Here is a 19,198-nt window from a genome sequence, read left to right as displayed (position 1 = left end):
GATTTTCTTTTTCACAAACTTAATTCAATATTCTACTTGTTTACTACCAAGTCATATAACTTTTTCATGAATATTAACTATACCTGCATTTACAACTACATATATGTATTAACTATAATACCTATTAAATTTGCAATTATTAAAAACTTGATAGATGAGAAACATTCTTCAATTTAGAGCCATATGTCTCCAAAGCAAAATTCAATGTAAATCATCCATTCTAACATGCCACAGAAAATCCTAATGACATTTTTCACTGTATTTTACACTGAAATATTTTCATCGTTCATTAGCTAAAATATTTAAATTTTCTTTGAAAGCATCATGAAAACATATTTACTTAATTTATGCATACTACTTAGTGGCATAAATCGGTTTATTTCCATTTACATATAAAGAAACCAAGACAAGGTGTCCATTTTGTAAACTGCAAGGTCATTTCCTAACAAGCAACTGATCCTACACCATCAAGTTATATGTGCGCCACTTCCAAGTGCCATAAAACAATTACTGTACCTTAAAACAACTGCCTCTGCAATGTCTATGTGCAATTCCGTTTTACCAAGAGGGATATGGCAACAATCTTAAACAAGAAAAGCTGGAAAGGGAGGATCACAAAAAGAAAAATAAAACACTTATTTTTGGTCGTGAATCGTTTATTTTTAAATAGTGGGATGTAAACAGTTTTTAACATAATAAACAAGTAACCAACAGTTGTTTCTTCCATGTTCAAAAAATATTTCATCTTTCAGGTAGATCATGCAAAATTGTAGCCTACCCATCCTTGTAGACAGAAGTTAGAAAAATGAGAAGAAATTCTATAACAAGTAATTAAATACATGATATTGCAAAGAAAAGAACTGAATAAAAAGTAAAATTTAGATAAATTTAGGAAATGTTATGGCAGTTAAAACCCCATCTTAAATATTAAATGCTTCCTTTCTTTCAACCGAAGGCTAGGATTGGCAATCAAATATTCCGCTACTGAAAAATAAAGAAATACAAAACTATCCTTATTCAAAACTTGAGAAATTTTATATCAAATATTGGACATTAAAAAATACACTTTTCCTAACAGAAACTTAGAGCATAAGGGAAAAAACTGTTCCTGAGAGTTCAAAGACTGAGACTCAATCTGTAATTATGATACAGTGCTACCAACAATTAGGAAAATGAAAGTTATCTCCTATACAAATTAAATTTAAGAACATTAGACGGGTTGACTAACCAATAAATCAATTACATCAATTACCGGACAGGAATAAAACTAGCTAATACGTGGATCTAACACCAACAACAAAAAAACAAAAAACAAAAAACTATATATAATCCTAGGCACACTTTACACAGAAAAGGATAGAATTAGACTGAGTCGTATTCAAGTATCTAGTCTACCTGGGGATTAGTTAATTAATCGGCTATAGGACAGGTTATGAATGTTCAGGTCAGATGTGCTTTCTTTTCACCATTATTCCAGTTCATCATCCGCAAGTGCAAGAGAAGGCGTCAGAGTACCGAAGCTAGGGGGCATGCTACAGTAAGGGGAAAAGAAAAATGGGAAAGGTGCAATGGATGCTGCAGAGTTGAATAATTATCCGGGTGGCACAATGGGCGAGTCCTGCTGACATCGGAGCTGGGTGAGCAGCTCCCTAACTCTGCTCAAGGCACCCCCCTCCCCATAGCAGGCATCGGAGGCTAGAACCGCGCTTGGCCTCCTCTTCCAGCCAAGAAAGAGATCCCCGCACTCGCTTTACCGTTATGTTGTCTCTTTAGACACAGACGCGCGGCGCAAAAACGCAAACGCACCAGCTGGCTTTACAGAGCCTCGGGCACGTAGCTCGAGCGGGGATTCTCCGGCACCGGGTGCCGCAGCCTCCCCCAGAGAGAGGAGGCACAGGGGCGGGCCGCGGGGGCAGGGGCGCTCAGGCGGTGGCACCTAAGACCCGCAGTCTCCCCGCCTAGAGCAGCCTCGGGGCGGTCCCCGCAACCGAGACCCAGGTGCGCCCGCCGGCCCCCGTGTCCCTGGGTACCCAGCCGGGCCGGCGGTCTGGCTGCCGAAGCTCTGGAAACCCGCGAATGGGGGTGGGGGCCGTCGCGGGGTAGGCGCGCCCATCCTCGCAACCTTTGCTGGGCTAGTGCTCCACGCACACCTCTCTCCGTTCTGGCCAGTGAGGAAGAGTTCATCTCCCGGCACCCTGTCCCCCCCCAAAAAAACAATTCCTAAGAGACTCGCGCTCACCGAGGAATCTTGAGGGGCTCTAGCCTTACCCCTTCTTCATGCTTCGGCGGTGGCCGCCGGTCCCTCTCAGCTCCCGGCACTCCACCTAGAGCCTCCAGGATTGTCAGGCTCCCGGGTGGAACCCGCTGTGGGCAGCGGCCGAGGCACCGGGCCACAAGGAACGCCGCCTGCGACGCCCGCCGGTCACCGGACCCACCGTGTGTTCGACGCGCGAGCGAACAACACCGCGAGCCGCCGCCGCCGCCCCCCAGCTGCCCCCTCCCAGCGCGCGACTCTCCACAACCGGGCGCGAAGACCCGCTCCTGAAGCAGGGGGAACCGCAGGACTCTCGCCACCTAATCCCCCATCTTTCCCACCAGGAGCTATTCCCCGCCAGTCAAGGTCTTCCCACTTATGATTCTCACTTTCCTCTTCAGCTCCCAGTGCCCAGGTGCATCTGTGGTGGGAAACTCAGCCCCCACCCACTCACCCATCAGTGGGGGATGAATATCTCTCTTCCCCCCCCTTTCCTGAGGCTTTATGGTATTGCCCAATCCTCAGTTTGGGGGAGGGGGACGGAGAGAACAGTGCTTGGCCAGGGAATGAGGAAAGATGATAGCCAATTGAAAGAACCTACCATTCAGGGGCGGGGTCAAAGAGGGGCCCGCCCGCCCCGCCCCCTTCCTCTAAACTACAATTCCCATCGTGCCTCTCCAACTTCCCGCCGCGCGGCACGCCGGAAGCGTAGTACTTCGAGGCCTCAAGGTATTTCGGAACTCGTAGTCTTTAATCTAGCCGCACAGGTCCCGAAAGTTATAAGCTATTATAATTCTATTTCCCTAGGTAAATGTTTCTAAATTCCAAGTCCTGTTATTCTTATTCTAATACTAATTAATCGATTGTAATGATTTTTTAAAATATAAACGATTTCGTAGGAAAGGAACTAAATAATGTGTGTTATGGCAATCTGTCAGGACCTGAAGCTACTCCTTCTTCCGCTAGGGCCTGGTCTCCGCAGAGCGTCTGTTGCCGTCATGTCGGCTGCGATTGCGTCTCTGGCTGCTTCGTATGGTTCGGGTTCAGGGTCCGAATCGGACTCGGACAGTGAGGGTGGACGGTGTTCGCTGCCAGCCGCGGACTCCCTTATGCACTTGACCAAATCGTCTTCAGATAAGTCCTCTCTGGCAGTGGCGGTGGACTCCGCTCCGGAGGTGGCAGTTAAGGTAAGCGTTTTGGCCGCTAGTGCGGGGCTGGAATTGTCGGTTTCTGCTCCAGAATCCGACAGTCACTTGTTAGGCCCCGGGTTACCTCGTTCTCAGTCCTGAAAGGTTAGTGGCTAACGCTTGGATCTCTTCTTCTCCCTACATGCATCTTCCTGGGGAGAAGCTGGGAACTGGAAGTTCAGGACAGCCCTCCACTCCCTGCTCTCGCCTCCCACCTTCAGAAAGCAAGCGGGAAGAGGGGGTGAAATTTGAATTTATGGATTAGGATGTGGCCTGGATGGAGTAGGTGTAACAGAACATAAAGCTAAATCAGGACTTCCCAAACTAGAGTATGTGCCCTCACTTGAAGTGAGCTGTGGCCTGGCTTTGTTTTGTTTTTGAAGTCAGAACTAGATTCTGATCCCGGCTCCACCACTTGTTTGAACTTGGGCAAGTTATACAACGTCCTCTGTTTCCTCACCTGTACAATGGAGATATAATTTTAAAAGGACCTATCTATATGAGAGGACTATTGTGACGATTAAATGAAATGATACAAATAAAGCTTGCAGCAGAGATCCTGGTATCTAATAAAAGTGCATATATAAGTCAAGACAGTGAGGCAAGGCCTTGGATTTAAGAAACAGTGTGCATGATCCCAATTGAGGAAAGTGATAGAGGGAGAAATTGGGTTATATAGTTCCTTTAACAAATATTTATTGAACACATGTTACTTGCCAGGAACTGTTCTAAGGGCTGAAGACACAGAGGCAAACAAGCCAGACATCTTTGACATCATGATTGCGTACATTTTAGTGGAAGAGGCAGCCAATAAAATATGAGCAAATAAAGTGGTTACAGATTGGATTGAGTACTGTAAAGGAAAAAAATAGAATTCTGTGAAATAGAGTTCAGTGATAAAGAATAAGTTAGGAGTATGACTTCTGTAGATTGGTCAGGGAAGTCCTCTTGCAAAAGCAGCTTTGAGGAACAGGAAGAAGCCAGCCAAGTGCACGATAAGGCAAGAGTTTCCCAGCAAAAGGAGACAGCAAGCCCTGAGATGGCAAAGAGCTTAGTGTGTTTGAAGAACTGAGGAAAGGACTGTGTGTCTAGAGCTGGAGGAGAGCATCCACCAGTTGGTATTATAGGCCCAGTAGAGCCCAATGGGGGTGATCAGGAGCTGAAGATGTGGTGAGGGGAGGCAGTGTGCAAAAACTCCTTTGTATTTAAGATGTTTCCCAGTCTAGTGATATACTTAAGCCTTTTACAGGTTTTTAGTGAGCTATTCATGGATTTTACTTTTTACTGATGTATATCAAGTATGAAAGAATGCTTAGGATCCTCCTACTTTTATAACAAAACAAACTCCCCAAACTTACACCCCTCCTCTAGCAGCCTCCTGAGTCTTCGTTCTTTTCACAGCTCAGCTTTTTGGAGCTCTCTCACTTTATCTCATTTTCTCCTCAACTCAATGCAGCCTTGCCCTAGCCTCTTAGGAAACTTACTCTCCCTGAGTAATGTCACTGGCCTTCCAGTTGTCAAGTTCTGTCAACTGAGTTGAATATTTGCATCCAGTGACACTATTAAATAGTTCTTTTTTTGAAACTTTCTCTCTTTTTGGCTTCCGTGGGGCCATCCTCAGTCTTCTGATCCCCTGTTCTTCTGCCCTCCCTTTCAATATTGGTGTTTCCTGAGACTCTGTCCTTAGTCCCCCTTTGCACCCCTCATACTCTGCAGGCCTTCAACCTGCAGTGCTCCTGATGACTTACAGGTGAACACTGTGAAGTGGTTCGCACAGGCTCTGGAATCAAGACCGCCAGGATTCAAATCCGACCAACAGCAGTTACCCAGATGGTGACCTTGGATAAATTAAGTGCTCTGTGTCTAAGTTTTTTCTCATCTGTGAAGTAGGGATAACACTAGTAACTATCTCATGGAGTTCAAGACTTGTCATAAAGCATGTGCCAGGCACACTATCCTTATCCAATTCTAATCTCCTCGCTAGCTTCAGAACTATTGCCGTCTCTCCCGGGATAGCTCTCAGGCACCTCCAATCCAGTGTGCTAAAAAATTGACATTTTCTTTTCCTTGGGATCTGCTTCACCTGTTTTTCCCATTTGGATTAATGATCTCACAACCCACCCATTAGTCCAAGCCAAGAGCAGAGGGGTCTTCCTTTTCTCTTCCTTCTTCCTCAGCCCCTGAAGCTAGTCATTCAGCTGGTTCTAACATTTCTGCTTCATTAAATTCTCTCAAATCAATTCCTTCCTCTCCATTTTTACTGACACAGTCTTACTTCGTATCTTCCTTACTTCTCTCAGGAGTCATTCTTGACTTTTCTTTCTTTCTGAACCCCTGCTATTGGGTAATGGGTCCTGTTCATTACCAGGACCCATTACCCAATAGTACCAATGATGTTTATCAAATCTCTCTTTCCTCTTTTGCTGCCACTGTTCAGATTCTTATGATTTTTCTTCAAGACAATTATAATAACCTTCTAACTGGTCTTTCTACTTCCTCCATTCTTGTCTCCCAGTTCCATACCCCCTTTTCCCTTCACAATGCACTCAGAGTGGTCTTTCTAAATTCCAGTGTTATCATATCACTTCCTTGCCCCAAGACACCCTATTGCCTGCTGGGTAATTTCTGAGTTCCTTATGAGACCTACCATTCTCCCATGCTGAACTCTCTACAAAGCACCCAAAGCCTATTTTCTTTTTTTCTCTCAAGATTTTGCCCACGCTAGTCTCTCTGCATGGAGATCCCTTGCCTCATGCCTCCTCTCATCCCACCCCCCAAAACTCTACTGTCCTTCAGTCTCAGTGCACGTATTTCCTCCTCTCTCTACCTTAGCCCCCTTTCCACATCTCAGTTATAGCACTTGCCACATTGCTGTGATTTGTTAATTTTTTTTCTTTCCCGTGGACCAGACCCTGGAGACCAGAGATTGTTGTGTATATTTGTTTTCATGTCTTCAATGCCTAGTACACAAGATTAAGAGAAATACATTAGGCGAGAAAATGAATGAAAGAGTAAGTGAAAAAGAAAGTCTTGAAAAAGCATGTATGTTGAGATTCAAGGTACATTGATTGGGTGGGAGTGAGGGGAAGTCTGTAAAACTCAGTTCAGTCACTTCAAGTTATAAGTAAGATAATCCAGGAGGAAAGATTGAATAGGTATCAGAGGTCCATTAGAAGCAGAGCTGGGGCTAAACCCCGCAGTGATCTGGTTTCTATGATGAGAGAGTAAGGGATATTGATCATCGCTAGTTTGTTAATATGCTTTTAAAAAAGCTTATACCCAGTAAATTTAATGACAGAAAAATGTCCAGGGGAGGAGATGTGAAGCATACAAATAAGCTCATATGTATTTGTCAAATTGTACTGTGACTAATAGCAAGCATTCTGGCAAAGTATGAACTTATGTAATGTTTTTAATCCATATCACTGAACACTAATGAGATTTCACATACCTTATAGGTGAGTTGATTTTATTTTTCTAAGTTACTATTCGGTTGTCTTTTTCCTTTTGATCTGTAGGAGATCCTTATATATTCTGGATACTATCCTTCGTCAATTATGTGTTGCAAAATTGTAGCTTGTTATGGATTGTGGTTCCTTTTCCTTGTTGGAGAAATTCTTCCTTTTCCCAAAGTCATAAAAATATCCTCCCATTTTGTCTTTTGAAAGCACTGTATTTTTGCTTTTTCCATTTAAGTCATGACTCCACATGGAATTAAGTTTTGTGTATGGTGTGAACATTTTTAATAATGTAGCTCCATCTTTGGTAGGGTTGTTCTACCTCCCCCACCCCCACCCCACCTCCATCCCTTTTTTGTTGTTATTCAAGAATGTCTTGGCTGTTCTTGTCTCCTGTAATTCTGTATATGGTTTAGAATTAACCTGTAAATTCTGCTAACACCCAGGTGGGATTTTGTTTGGAGTTGGGTTGACTCATAGATCAATTTGAAGACAGTGTTATATCTGTTCATTCATTTAGGTCTTCTTTAGGTTTTTAATTTCTTTGAAATTTTATAATTTTCTCTATCAATATCTTGAACAGTTTTGCTGCAGATATTTCTAGGTGCATCTTAGTTTTATGCTATTATAATAATAAATTGTGTTATTTTTTCCATTATTTAATTTTTTGACTGATCTTACTACTTACATAATGGTATCAGCTGCAAACATGACAGTATTTTTTTCTTCCTTTCAGTCCTTTTTTCTCTTTTTTTTCTTGCCTTGCCATGCTCGCTAAGATCTCCAGAAAGATCAAAAATAAAAAGAGGGGAAAAGAATATATCAGGCAAATTCCAAGAAAAAGAAAATGGCATTGGTTGTATTAGGGTCAATAAAGTAGACTTTAAAACAGAAAAAGGATCACTTCATAATGATACAAGGCTCAGTTCACAAAGAGGTACATAACAATTTTAAATTTATATGCACCTAATAATGTAAGCACGAAATATTTAAGCAAAAGTTTTTATATAACTACGAGAGAAATTGATAAATCTACAATTACAGCAGAAGATTTTAATATACCTATTTCAATAATTGATAGAATAAGCAAAACAATATCAATGATGACACAGAAAATTCAAACAACAAAATTAGCAAACTGTATCTGAAGGGTATAAAGGACATGGCACTCAATGCAGAAAACTGTTTTCAAGCAGTAATAAAACATTTTTAAAAAACTGACCATATATTAGGCCAGGGATTGGCAAACTTTGGTAAAGGGCCAGATAGTAAATATTTGGGGCTGTGCAGGCCACATACAGTCTTTGTCACATCTTAATGTCTGTCTTTCCCTCTTTCTTTCTTTTTTTTAAACAACCCTTTAAAATGTAAATATCTTACATTTACTTAGCTTGTTGGTACAAAAGCAGACTGTGGGCTGGACGTGGCCCAATAATTGTAGTTTGCCAACCCCTGTACTAGTCCATAAAATAAATCTCAATACATTTTAAGTCATATAATCACATTCTCTGAACACAGTGCATCTAAGCTAATCAGTCACAAAAAGATAACTATAAAATCCCCACATTTGAAAATTATGAAATTGTACTCAGTAAACCATGGGCCAAATTTTTAAAAAATAGAAAATATTTTGAACTAAACAATAAGAAAACAATGCTCATCAGAACTTATGAGGTGCAGCCATAGCAATAATTTTTTTTCAAGTATAGTCTTAAATACACATAACAGAATAGAAAAAATGAACATAGACTATCTTTCCATTTATTTGTATCTTTTCAATTTTTTTCATGAATATCTTATAGTTTTCAGTGTATATATCTTTCACCTCCTTGTTTAAATTTGTTCCTAGGTGTTTTATTGTTTTTCATGCTATTGTAAATTGGATTGTTTTCTTAATTTCTCTTTCTAGTAGTTCATTGTTAACATATAAAGCAACAGACTTTTGTATATTGATTTTGTACCCTGCAACTTTACTGAATTCATTTATTAGTTCTAATTTCTTTTTCTTGCCTAAATTGCTCTGACTAGGACTTACAATACTATGTTTAATAAAAGTGGTGAAAGTGGGCAACCTTGTCTTGTTCCTGATCTTAAAGGAAACTTTTTCATCTTTTTGCCATTGAGTATGATGTTAGCTGTGGGTTTGTCATATATGGCATTTATTATGTTGAGGTACATTCTGTCTATACCTGCTTTGTTGAGACTTTTTATAAGGAATGGGTATGAATTCTGTCAAATGCCTTTCTGTGTCTATTGCGATGATGTTTATTCTTTATTTTGTTAATGTGATGTATCACGTTGATTAATTTGCAGATTTTGAACCATCTTTGCATCCCTGGAATAAATCCTACTTGATCGTGGTGTATGATCCTTTTATTGTATTGTTGAATTTGGTTTGCTGACATTTTGAGGATGTTTGCATTTAAGTTCTTCAGGAATATCAGCCTGTAATTTCCCTTTTTTTGTGGTATCCTTGTCTGGTTTTGGTATCAGGGTAATGCTAGTCTCATAAAATGAATTTGGGAGCATTCACTCTTCTTCGATTTTTTGGAAGAGTTTGAGAAGGGTAGGTGTGAAATCTTTCAATATTTGGTAGAATACTGAAGCCTTCTGGTCCTGGAGTTTTATTCTTTGGGAGTTGTTTTTTTTTTTTATAAATCTATAGTTTTATTAAGACAAAAACTGACAGTGTTGGTATGAAGTTTAACATTTAAACAAAAGTTTTCACAGAAACCTAACACATGCCTAAAAAGATTTTACAACGGAGTTCTAGATGCAGGTCTAAATGATGTCAAGAACTGATAGATCTCATGATCCAAGACAGCATTTTGGGTTTTAGTTCATTCTTAGGATTAAAAAAATTTGTTTTGTTTTAAAGTGAACCACTGCCCCAGTATGAAAATTTAATCTTCTCCTGAGACCAGGGCTTCAGAAATCATTCAACTCTTGAAGTGACTCAGTGAACTTGTGCTGTCAGTGACTGAACCCTGCCACCAATGGTTTCAAAGTTCAAAAAACAGAGGCTCCAAGAGTTTTCCACCCTAAGAGCACCGGCCCTTGTCTTTGCCTACTCTCCCATCTCCTATACCACCCTCTGCCCTTCCCCAAATACTTCAGCCAGTGGCTTGGATGGAGAAGCTGATATTTATAACTTCAAAATTGGAAAAGAAAGGGTCTTCTTGTCAATTTCAAGAATTAGCACCTCTAAGACAGAATGATCTGCCTGTGTATACACTCCAATAAGACTTTTCCTCAACCAGTTTCCATCCTCCAAATGGCAGCTTTGGTAACTTCTTAACTGGGAAGTTAAGTTACCAAAGCTTAATGCTTTTTGGGAACAGCATTAAGCTCAGGCAGGGAACACCTTGGCTTCTAAGTTTCAGGCATTCACAGCTTTTAAACAGTCTCTCACAGTCCTCATTTAGGTTGCCAATGACATTTTTTGAAAGGATGAAATATTCTGGACACAGAACCAAATCATCGTTAGTTGTTCTTCCCTTTCTTTCACCATTTCCCCCCCAACAGGCCCCAAATTTTAACAAAAATGATCCTAACCCATCTCCCTTCTTTCCCACCCCATCCCTCCCACCCCAAATAATACACCAGAAATAGCCAAAAACTACATACATGCTACGCTGTAAAAATGCAGAGTTAACACTATTGGGAAGAAGGCTGTGGGTTGTGGAGATGCTCTTTGAAGATCTATAGTATCTTTTGCTCTCCCACATCCCATTCTGCAAGTTTTGTCCTTCATAGAAGGCCCTTTGCTTTTCTCAGCAAAGTTCAGAATGGGTTGCCTTGAAACACTGACCCTCCTTCCCCTCCACTGGGATGGGTGTTGCAAACTATACAGCATGGAGCAGCTTTAAAGCACTTGGGCTGCTGTAGGGCACAGAAACTATACTGGCTCTTCAAAGGACATCTTCTCAAGCCCCCTCTACGGTGTCAAGACAAGTAGAACTCCTTCTTTCCCCACTTGAAACCCACAGTCAGATGTGACAGGGGCTGGTACTCAGGACAGTTAATTCTTGTCATCTTTTTTGTCATCATCCTCCGAGGGGTAGGAATGCCACGTCAGCCTTTCCTCATAGAAGGATATGACAACCTGTGGGCACTTGACATTGGCTTCCTTGGCAGGGACCAGGTCAGCCTCATCAGAGTTTTTTCCATTTCATCAGGAACATGAGTTCTCCACTGGAGTCTGTAGCTCCAATAATCCGCTCCGGTTCCAAACCCCGGGCAAGCCTCGTGGCTTTTCTGACTCTTCTTTCTTCTCTTTGGTTTGCTCTCCTCCCCCTTATCTTCCGAATCAGAATCAGCTTTGCGCTTGCCTCCCTCTGATTTATCTGTCTCGTGTGCTGTTTTCTGTGACTGCAGGAACTCAGCAATGAGGTCGGGGCAATCCAGGTTTTCTTCTGGCTCCCATGTGTTGTCCTCATCGGAGAACCCCTTCCACTTTAGGAGGTACTCCACTTTGCCCTTTACCACTCGACGGTCGAGAACTTTTTCCACCACATATTCTTCTTCCTCTTCTTCTAGCACCTCCTCCACTTTCTTCTTGTTTTGTTTTTTCCCCATAGTGCCCGCCAGCTTTCTGGTATAAAGGGTGACGCTGCCAGAATCACTTCAATTTCTGGCTCAGGAGACGCCGCCCCGCCCTCTCCATCCTTCTCGTGCCAGTCGTCCTACTCCGGGAGTTTTTGATTACTGATTCAGTCTCCTTACTAGTAATGGGTCAGTTCAGATTACCATTTCTTCATGATTCAGTCTTGAAGATTGTATGTTTCTAGGAATTTATCCATTTCTTCTAGGTTGTCCAATTTGTTGGCATATAGGTGTTCATAGTAGTATCTTATAATCCTTTGTACTTTGGTATCAGTTGTAACTCCTCTCTCGTTTCTGATCTTATTTATTTCATCCTCTCTTTTTTCTTAGTGAATCTAGGTAAAGCTTTATCAATTTTGTTTATCTTTTCAAAGAACCAGCTCTTGTCTTTTTCTTTCTATTCTCTATTTCATTTATTTCCACTCTGATCTTTATTATGTCCTTCCTTCTACCAACTTTGGGCTTCATTTGTTCTTCTTTCCTAGTTCCTTTATGTGTAAAGATAGGTTGTTTATTTGAGGTTTTTCTTGTTTCTTGAGGTAATCCTATGTCTCTAACTTCCCTCTTAAAACTTCTTTTGCTGCATTCCATAGATTTTGGTATGTTGTATTTCCATTTTCATTTATCTCAAGGTATTTTTCTTTTTAATTTCTATTTTGATTTCTTCATTGACCCATTGGTTGTTCAGTAGCATATTGTTTAATCTCCACATATTTGTGGTTTTTCCAGTCTTCTTCTTTTAATTGATCTCTAGTTTCATACCATTGTGGTTGAAAAGATGCTTGATATGATTTCAGTCTTCTTAAATGTATTGAGACTTATTTTGTGGCCTAACATATGATCTATCCTGGAGAATGTTCTATGTGCATTTGAAAAGAATGTGTATTCTGCTGCTCTTGGATGGAATGTTCTGTATTTATCTATTAAGTCTATCTGGCATAATTATTGATTTTCCTTCTGGATGATCTATCCATTAATGTTAGCGGAATATTAAAGTCCTCTACTATTATTGTATTCCTGTCAATTTCTCCCTTTAGGTCTGTTAATACTTGCTTTATATATTTAGGTGCTCCTGTGTTGGGTGCATAGATATTTACAAATGTTATATCTTTTTGCTGGATTGACCCCTTTATCATGATGTAATGTCCGTCTTTGTCTTTTATTACAGTCTTTTTCCTCTGTATTTGTTAAGGGCCAAACTCAAAAGATATCTTTATATGAATTTCTATTTTTTTCTCTCAGCCACTTAAACTCCCATTTTAAAAAGTCTATTCATTTCTATTTTTTGGTAAAAAACCTATAACATAAATTGATAGTTTGTAATAATGGTTGATATTTATGTCTTGTTTATAGTTTACAAAGTGCGTTCACATCCATTTTCTTATTTGTATAACAGTGAGAAATGTGAAAAGGACTAAAAGGTAAATATTATTTGATTTTATTTTCATATTACTTTGAATCAACAAAAGATAACATTTAAACTTATTTGACTCATAGGGTACACTTCACTTATTGCACTTTAATTTTTATGGATAATTAAAGCTGAATAGAAATCCTTTGTAATTCTCTGGTAATTTCAATTGCATGCCTAATTGTTATTGAACTCCTCATGGGTATTAAAACAAGGTTGTGGTGTTGTCCAAGTTTTTCTAATTAAACGTAAAATTAATAACTCTTCATTTTCTGAGGAGTTGTCCAGTTTGTTCTATAATTTTAGCAGGAGCCAGAGACGGGGACGTATTTATATTTTTTATTAGTTGCCACATTGCTTTTTAAGAGTAGTTCTTTTAAAATTGTATTTTGCATTTAAAACTTGATGTCTTGTGGTACTCTGTTCAAAATAATTCAAATTTAGAATATTAAAATACCCTTAATCAGAAAGATCTGGTAAACCATATTATAAAGTGGTTCTAGCAACTGTATTCTAAAAAAGCCATTGGGAAAGTATGAACACGGCTAAGCCTCTTGTTATTATAAGCAGTTTTTCCTTATAAAAGAGAGAAAAGCATTTACTTTAGTTTTTATGCAGTTTAACCTTGTGGTACTTGGTTTTGCTACCAAGCCCTAGGTAGATACTCTCTCTAATCAATGAAGATTGGGGTATGCTTTCTAGGGTAATATAGGTGGCCCAGCATTTGAACCCCCTTCCTTAATAGTCTTAATGTAAACAGCATCCTTCTCTGCCTCCTACCTTCAGAAGCTGGAAACCCAGATTCTATCCTCCCAGCTCCCTTTCAGCTAAGGTTTAGGACTATTATTTGGGCTCACAGGCAGATGCACCCACCTAAATTCTAATCTAAAGCTAATCCACAAAGAAGCAAAGAAAGAGAATATTTTAAGTGGCAGTGATGACTCCCAGCACTAAAAGATTAAAAGAAAATTAAAAGATCATCTATGACTCCCAACATCTCCCACCAACTCCAAACATCTATCACCCATCACCCATTCTTGTCTTTGTAATCTCTGTTTCATCTCAGGGAGGATTCTCCTTCTCTTTTCAGAGGCTAGTTGGTTGTATCCTGGATTATCTCCCCTCCCACCTCTTCCAGAATGACCATACCTTTTTGATCATTCCCTCATTCTTATCATATGTTTCTCCCTACTTGCTCCATTCCTGTAGCTTATGATTGACTAAATCTTTGGCTTAGCCTTTTCTTTAAAAAGGAAAAAAGCAAACTTAATTTTACCCTGAAAATCCTTCAGTCTGGTACCCCATCTCTTCTTCTTTACTGCCAAATGTCTTGAAAGAGCAAAAATACTGATGTCTTTTTTTTCCTAAATCCTCAGTTACACCTCTGCCCCTTGCAACTGGCTCTCCATACTTCACCCCACTACCAAAATTGCTCTGGCAAAGGTTTTCTGTGACATAATTGCCAATTTCAGTGATCTTTGGTCAGCCTTCATCCTCTTTAATTTCTCTAGGAATTTGACATTTCTTTCTTCAGTTTAATTTAACAAATATTTATTGAACATGCACTTAATGCTCTGCATTCTACTGGGCAGTAAGACTATAAAATATAAGTAAAAGTCATGTGCAACAAATAATGTATCAGAAGGGCTATTAAGAGTTATGTGTAACATCTCTTAGGACTGTGGATGAAAAAGCATTTTTCCTGAGCCAAGAGGAGGGGAGGTATCAGGGAAAAGAAGACGATGACATATTATCAGATAGCAAAGGGAAATGCATAAGGAACAAAGTAACATTGCCAGCAACACAGGAAGCATGAAAGTGCTTGATATTTTAAAAAGTCAGCAATTAGTCTAATACGGCAAAAATGGGGGTACGTTAAAGCAGATAAGGACATATTATAATAGACCAGGCAAGATATGAAGTCTGAACTAGGATGCTGGAGAAGGGAAAGTGGGAGTAGGGTTGCTAGAGAAATATTTTAGGGGTAGAACCAGTAAGACTCAGTGCCTGATTTGTTAGTGTGTGACAGTGGAGTTATGGGGAAATGGTATCTTCTGTTTTGGACACAGCAAGGTGTTTGATGCTGTGGAATATCCATATAATGAAGTTCAATAGGCCGTTAGATATGTGGATACAGAGGCTAGGTATGGTCAAGGCTGCAGATAAAAATTTGGGCTGGAAATTGAAGTCAAGAGATAAGATAAAGATGTGGACAAATTTGAAACAAGAGAGGAAGGAAGTTTAAGAGAGTCAGACCTGAAGGACTCTATCTTTGTAAAGTAGAGAAACTAAGTCACCTGCTTTGGTGGGGGGTGTTTTAATAGTGACAAAATTTTGGAACAATAACTGTGTGCCTATACTATTACTTTTCCTGTCAGTTTTCTATCTTTGGTCATTACCTGGTCTAACTCTACGAGATCTTCATTTGTCAGTGGCATTGCTTCTTCTCCAGCATCACTGTCAACTTCATGCTTTCCTACCTGTTTTGCAAAATTTGTGATGTTACTTTGCATTATCTTTGCATTATGTTTACAGATATATCCTACATCTGCAAGTGGCCAACAGAATAAAGATGGTGATATGATAGGAATAGTTCTAGGGGATTAAGGCCACATTCATGCATACAAAATCCAACTTCTGTAGCTTATACTTTTTTTTTAACATCTTTATTGGAGTATAATTGCTTTACAATGTTGTGTTACTTTCTGCTGTATAACAAAGTGAATCAGCTATACATATACATATATCCCCATATCCCCTCCCTCTTGTGCCTCCCTCCCACCCTCCCTATCCCACCCCTCTAGGTGGTCACAAAGCACCTGTGCTATGCAGCTGCTTCCCACTAGCTATCTATTTTACATCTGGTAGTGTATATGTCAATGCTGCTGTCTCACTTCATCCCAACTTACCCTTCCCCCTCCCCGTGTCCTCAAGTCCATTCTCTACGTATGCGTCTTATTCCTGTCCTGCCCTAGGTCCATCAGAACCATTGTTTTTTTTAGATTACATATATGTGTGTTAGCATACGGTACTTGTTTTTCTCTTTCTGACTTACTTCACTCTGTATGACAGACTCTAGGTCATCCACCTCACTACAAATAACTCAATTCGTTTTGAGTAACTCCTTTTTATGGCGGAGTAATATTCCATGTATATATGTGCCACATCTTCTTTATCCATTCATCTGTCGATGGACACTTAGGTTGCTTCCATGTCCTGGCTATTGTAAATAGTGTTGCAATGTATACCCTGAGAAAACCATAATTCATTAAAGAGTCATGTACCACAGGGGTTCATTGCAGCTTTGTTTTTTTGATATTGAGCTGCATGAGCTGCTTGTATATTTAGGAGATTAATCTTTGTCAGTTGCTTTGTTTGCAAATACTTCCTCTCATTCTGAAGGTTGTCTTTAGTCTTATTTATGGTTTCCTTTGCTGGGCAAAAGCTTTTAAGTTTCATTAGGTTCCATTTGTTTAGTTATGTTTTTATTTCCATTTCTCTGGGAGGTGGGTCAAAAAGGATCTTGCTGTGATTGATGTCATACAGTGTTCTGCCTATGTTTTCCTCTAAGAGTTTTACAGTGTGTGGCCTTACATTTAGGTCCTTAATCCATTTTGATTTTATTTTTGTGTATGGTGTTAGGAAGTGTTCTAATTTCATTCTTTTACATGTAGTTCTCCAGTTTGTCCAGCACCACTTATTGAAGAGGCTGTCTTTTCTCCATTGTATAGTCTTGCCATATGTGCATGGGTTTATCTCTGGGCTTTCTATCCTGTTCCCTTGATCTATATTTCTGTTTTTGTGCCACTACCATACTGTCTTGATTACTGTAGCTTTGTAGTATAGTCTGAAGTCAGGGAGCTTGATTCCTCCAGCTCCGTTTTTCTTTCTCAAGATTGCTTTGGCTATTCAGGGTCTTTTGTGTTTCCATACAAATTGTAAAACTTTTTGTTCTGGGCTTCCCTGGTGGCACAGTGGTTGAGAATCTGCCTGCCAATGCAGGGGACATGGGTTCGAGCCCTGGTCTGGGAAGATCCCACATGCCGTGGAGCAACTAGGCCCATGAGCCACAACTTCTGAGCCTGCGCGTCTGGAGCTTGTACTCCACAAAAAGAGGAGGCCCGCGACAGTGAGAAGCCCGCGCACCACGATGAAGAGTGGCCCCCGCTTGCCGCAAACTAGAGAAAAACATCGCACAGAAACGAAGACCCAACACAGCCAAAACTAAAATAAATAAATTAATTAATTAAAAAAAATTTTTTTTTTTGTTCTACTTGTGAAAAAATGCCAGTGGTAGTTTGATAGGGATTGCATTGAATCTGTAGACTGTTTTGGGTAGTATAGTCATTTTCACAATGTTGATTCTTCCAATCCAAGAACATGGTATATCTCTCCATCTGTTTCTATCATCTTTAATTTCTTTCATCAGTGTCTTACAGTTTTCTGCATACAGGTCTTTTGTCTCCTTAGGTAGGTTTATTCCTAGGTATTTTATTCTTTTTGTTGCAGTGGTAAATGGGAGTGTTTCCTTAATTTCTCTTTCAGATATTTTGTCGTCAGTGTATAGGAATGCAGGAGATTTCTGTGCATTAATTTTGTATCCTGCTATTTTACCAAATTCATTGATTAGCTCTAGTAGTTTTCTGGTAGCATCTTTAGGATTCTCTATGTATAGTATCCTGTCATCTGCAAACAGTGACAGTTTTACTTCTTTTCCGATTTGGATTCTTTTTATTTCTTCTCTTCTCTGATTGCCTTGGCTAAAACTTCCAAAACTATGTTGAATAATAGTGGTGAGAGCGGGCAACCCTGTCTTGTTCCTGATCTTAGAGGAAATGGTTTCAGTTTTTCACCATTGAGAACGATGTTGGCTGTGGGTTTGTCATATATGACCTTTATTATGTTGAGGTAGGTTCCCTCTATGCCTACTTTCTGGAGAGTTTTTATCATAACTGGTTGTTGAATTTTGCCAAAGTTTTTTCTGCACCTGTTAAGATTATCATATGGTTTTTTTCCTTCAATTCGTTAATATGGTGTATCACATTGATTGATTTGTGTATACTGAAGAATCATTGCATTCCTGGGATAAACCCCATTTGATCATGGTGTATGACCCTTTTAATGTGCTGTTGGATTCTGTTTGCTAGTATTTTGTTGAGGATTTTTGTATCTATGTTCATCAGTGATATTGGCCTGTAGTTTTCTTTATTTGTGACATCTTTGGTTTTGGTATCAGGGTGATTGTGGCCTCGTAGATTGAGTTTGGGAGTGTTCCTCCCTCTGCTATATTTTGGAAGAGTTTGAGAAGGATAGGTGTTAGCTCTTCTATAAATGTTTGCCTGTAAAGCCATCTGGTCCTGGGCTTTTGTTTCTTGGAAGATTTTTAATCACAGTTTCAATTTCAGTGCCTGTGATTGGTCTGTTTAAATTTTCTATTTATTCCTTGTTCAGTCTCAGAAGGTTGTGCTTTTCTAAGAATTTGTCCATTTCTTCCAGGTTGTCCATTTTATTGGCATATAGTTGCTTGTAGTAATCTCTCATGATCCTTTGTATTTCTACAGTGTCAGTTGTTACTTCTCCTTTTTCGTTTCTAATTCTGTTGATTTGAGTCTTCTCCCTTTTTCTCATGATGAGTCTGGCTAATGGTTTATCAATTTTGTTTATCTTCTCAAAGAACCAGCTTTTAGTTTTATTGGTCTTTGCTATTGTTTTCTTTGCTTCTTTTTCATTTATTTCTGGTCTGATCTTTATGATTTCTTTCCTTCTGCTAACTTTGACATTTTTTTTTGTTCTTTTTTCTCTAACCGCTTTAGGTATAAGGTTAGGTTCTTTATTTCAGATATTTCTTGTTTCTTGAGATAGGATTGTATTGCTATAAACTTCCCTCTTAAAACTGCTTTTGCTGCATCCCATAGGTTTCGTGTCATCGTGTTTTCACTGTCATTTATTTCTAGGTATTTTTTGATTTCCTTTTTGATTTCTTCAGTGATTGCTTGGTTATTTAGTAGCATATTGTTTAGCCTCCATGGGTTTGTATTTTTTACAGATTTTTTCTTGTAATTGATATCTAGTCTCATAGCGTTGTGGTCAGAAAAGATACTTGACACGATTTCAACTTTCTTAAATTTACCAAGGCTTGATTTGTGACCCAAGATGTGATCTATCCTGGAGAATGTTCCATGAGCACTTGAGAAGGAAGTGTATTCTGTTGTTTTTGGATGGAATGTCCTATAAATATCAATTAAGTCCATCTGGTCTAGTGTGTCATTTAAAGCTTGTGTTT

At 39.5% G+C, this 19,198-nt stretch overlaps 2 protein-coding genes and 1 pseudogene across 9 annotated transcripts in view; 1 reads left to right on the top strand and 2 right to left on the bottom strand.

Moving 5' to 3' along the window:
• WASF1 (WASP family member 1) overlaps positions 1–2,683 on the bottom strand; it is an 84,870-nt gene extending 82,187 nt beyond the window's left edge. For 2 of the 7 annotated variants that reach the window (XM_036871093.1, XM_036871095.1), the window contains exons 1-2: positions 1,396–1,535; positions 517–598 (exon numbers count right to left, since the gene is read on the bottom strand). The gene's annotated coding sequence lies outside the window, so the exon portion shown is untranslated. Of the gene's footprint in view, positions 1–516; positions 599–1,395; positions 1,536–2,268; positions 2,591–2,643 lie in introns of those variants that run through there. The other 5 variants (XM_036871097.1, XM_036871099.1, XM_036871094.1 and 2 more) reach the window with 4 other exon arrangements.
• A 520-nt stretch (positions 2,684–3,203) lies between these two features.
• The window catches only part of CDC40 (cell division cycle 40), a 56,265-nt gene continuing 40,270 nt past the window's right edge, over positions 3,204–19,198 (top strand). The window contains exon 1 of one of the 2 annotated variants that reach the window (XM_036871087.1): positions 3,204–3,441. In XM_036871087.1, coding sequence (XP_036726982.1) covers positions 3,253–3,441 — 189 coding nt within the window. In that variant the 5' untranslated portion in view covers positions 3,204–3,252. The remainder of the gene's footprint in view (positions 3,442–19,198) is intronic. The other variant, XM_036871090.1, reaches the window with a different exon arrangement.
• LOC118904935 lies at positions 10,769–11,509 on the bottom strand (annotated as a pseudogene).

This window comes from Balaenoptera musculus, chromosome 12, assembly GCF_009873245.2.
Source record: "Balaenoptera musculus isolate JJ_BM4_2016_0621 chromosome 12, mBalMus1.pri.v3, whole genome shotgun sequence".
NCBI classification, from domain to species: Eukaryota; Metazoa; Chordata; class Mammalia; order Artiodactyla; family Balaenopteridae; genus Balaenoptera; species Balaenoptera musculus.
Note: the sequence above shows the minus strand (reverse complement) of the source record. Positions and strands in the feature narration are given on the sequence as shown.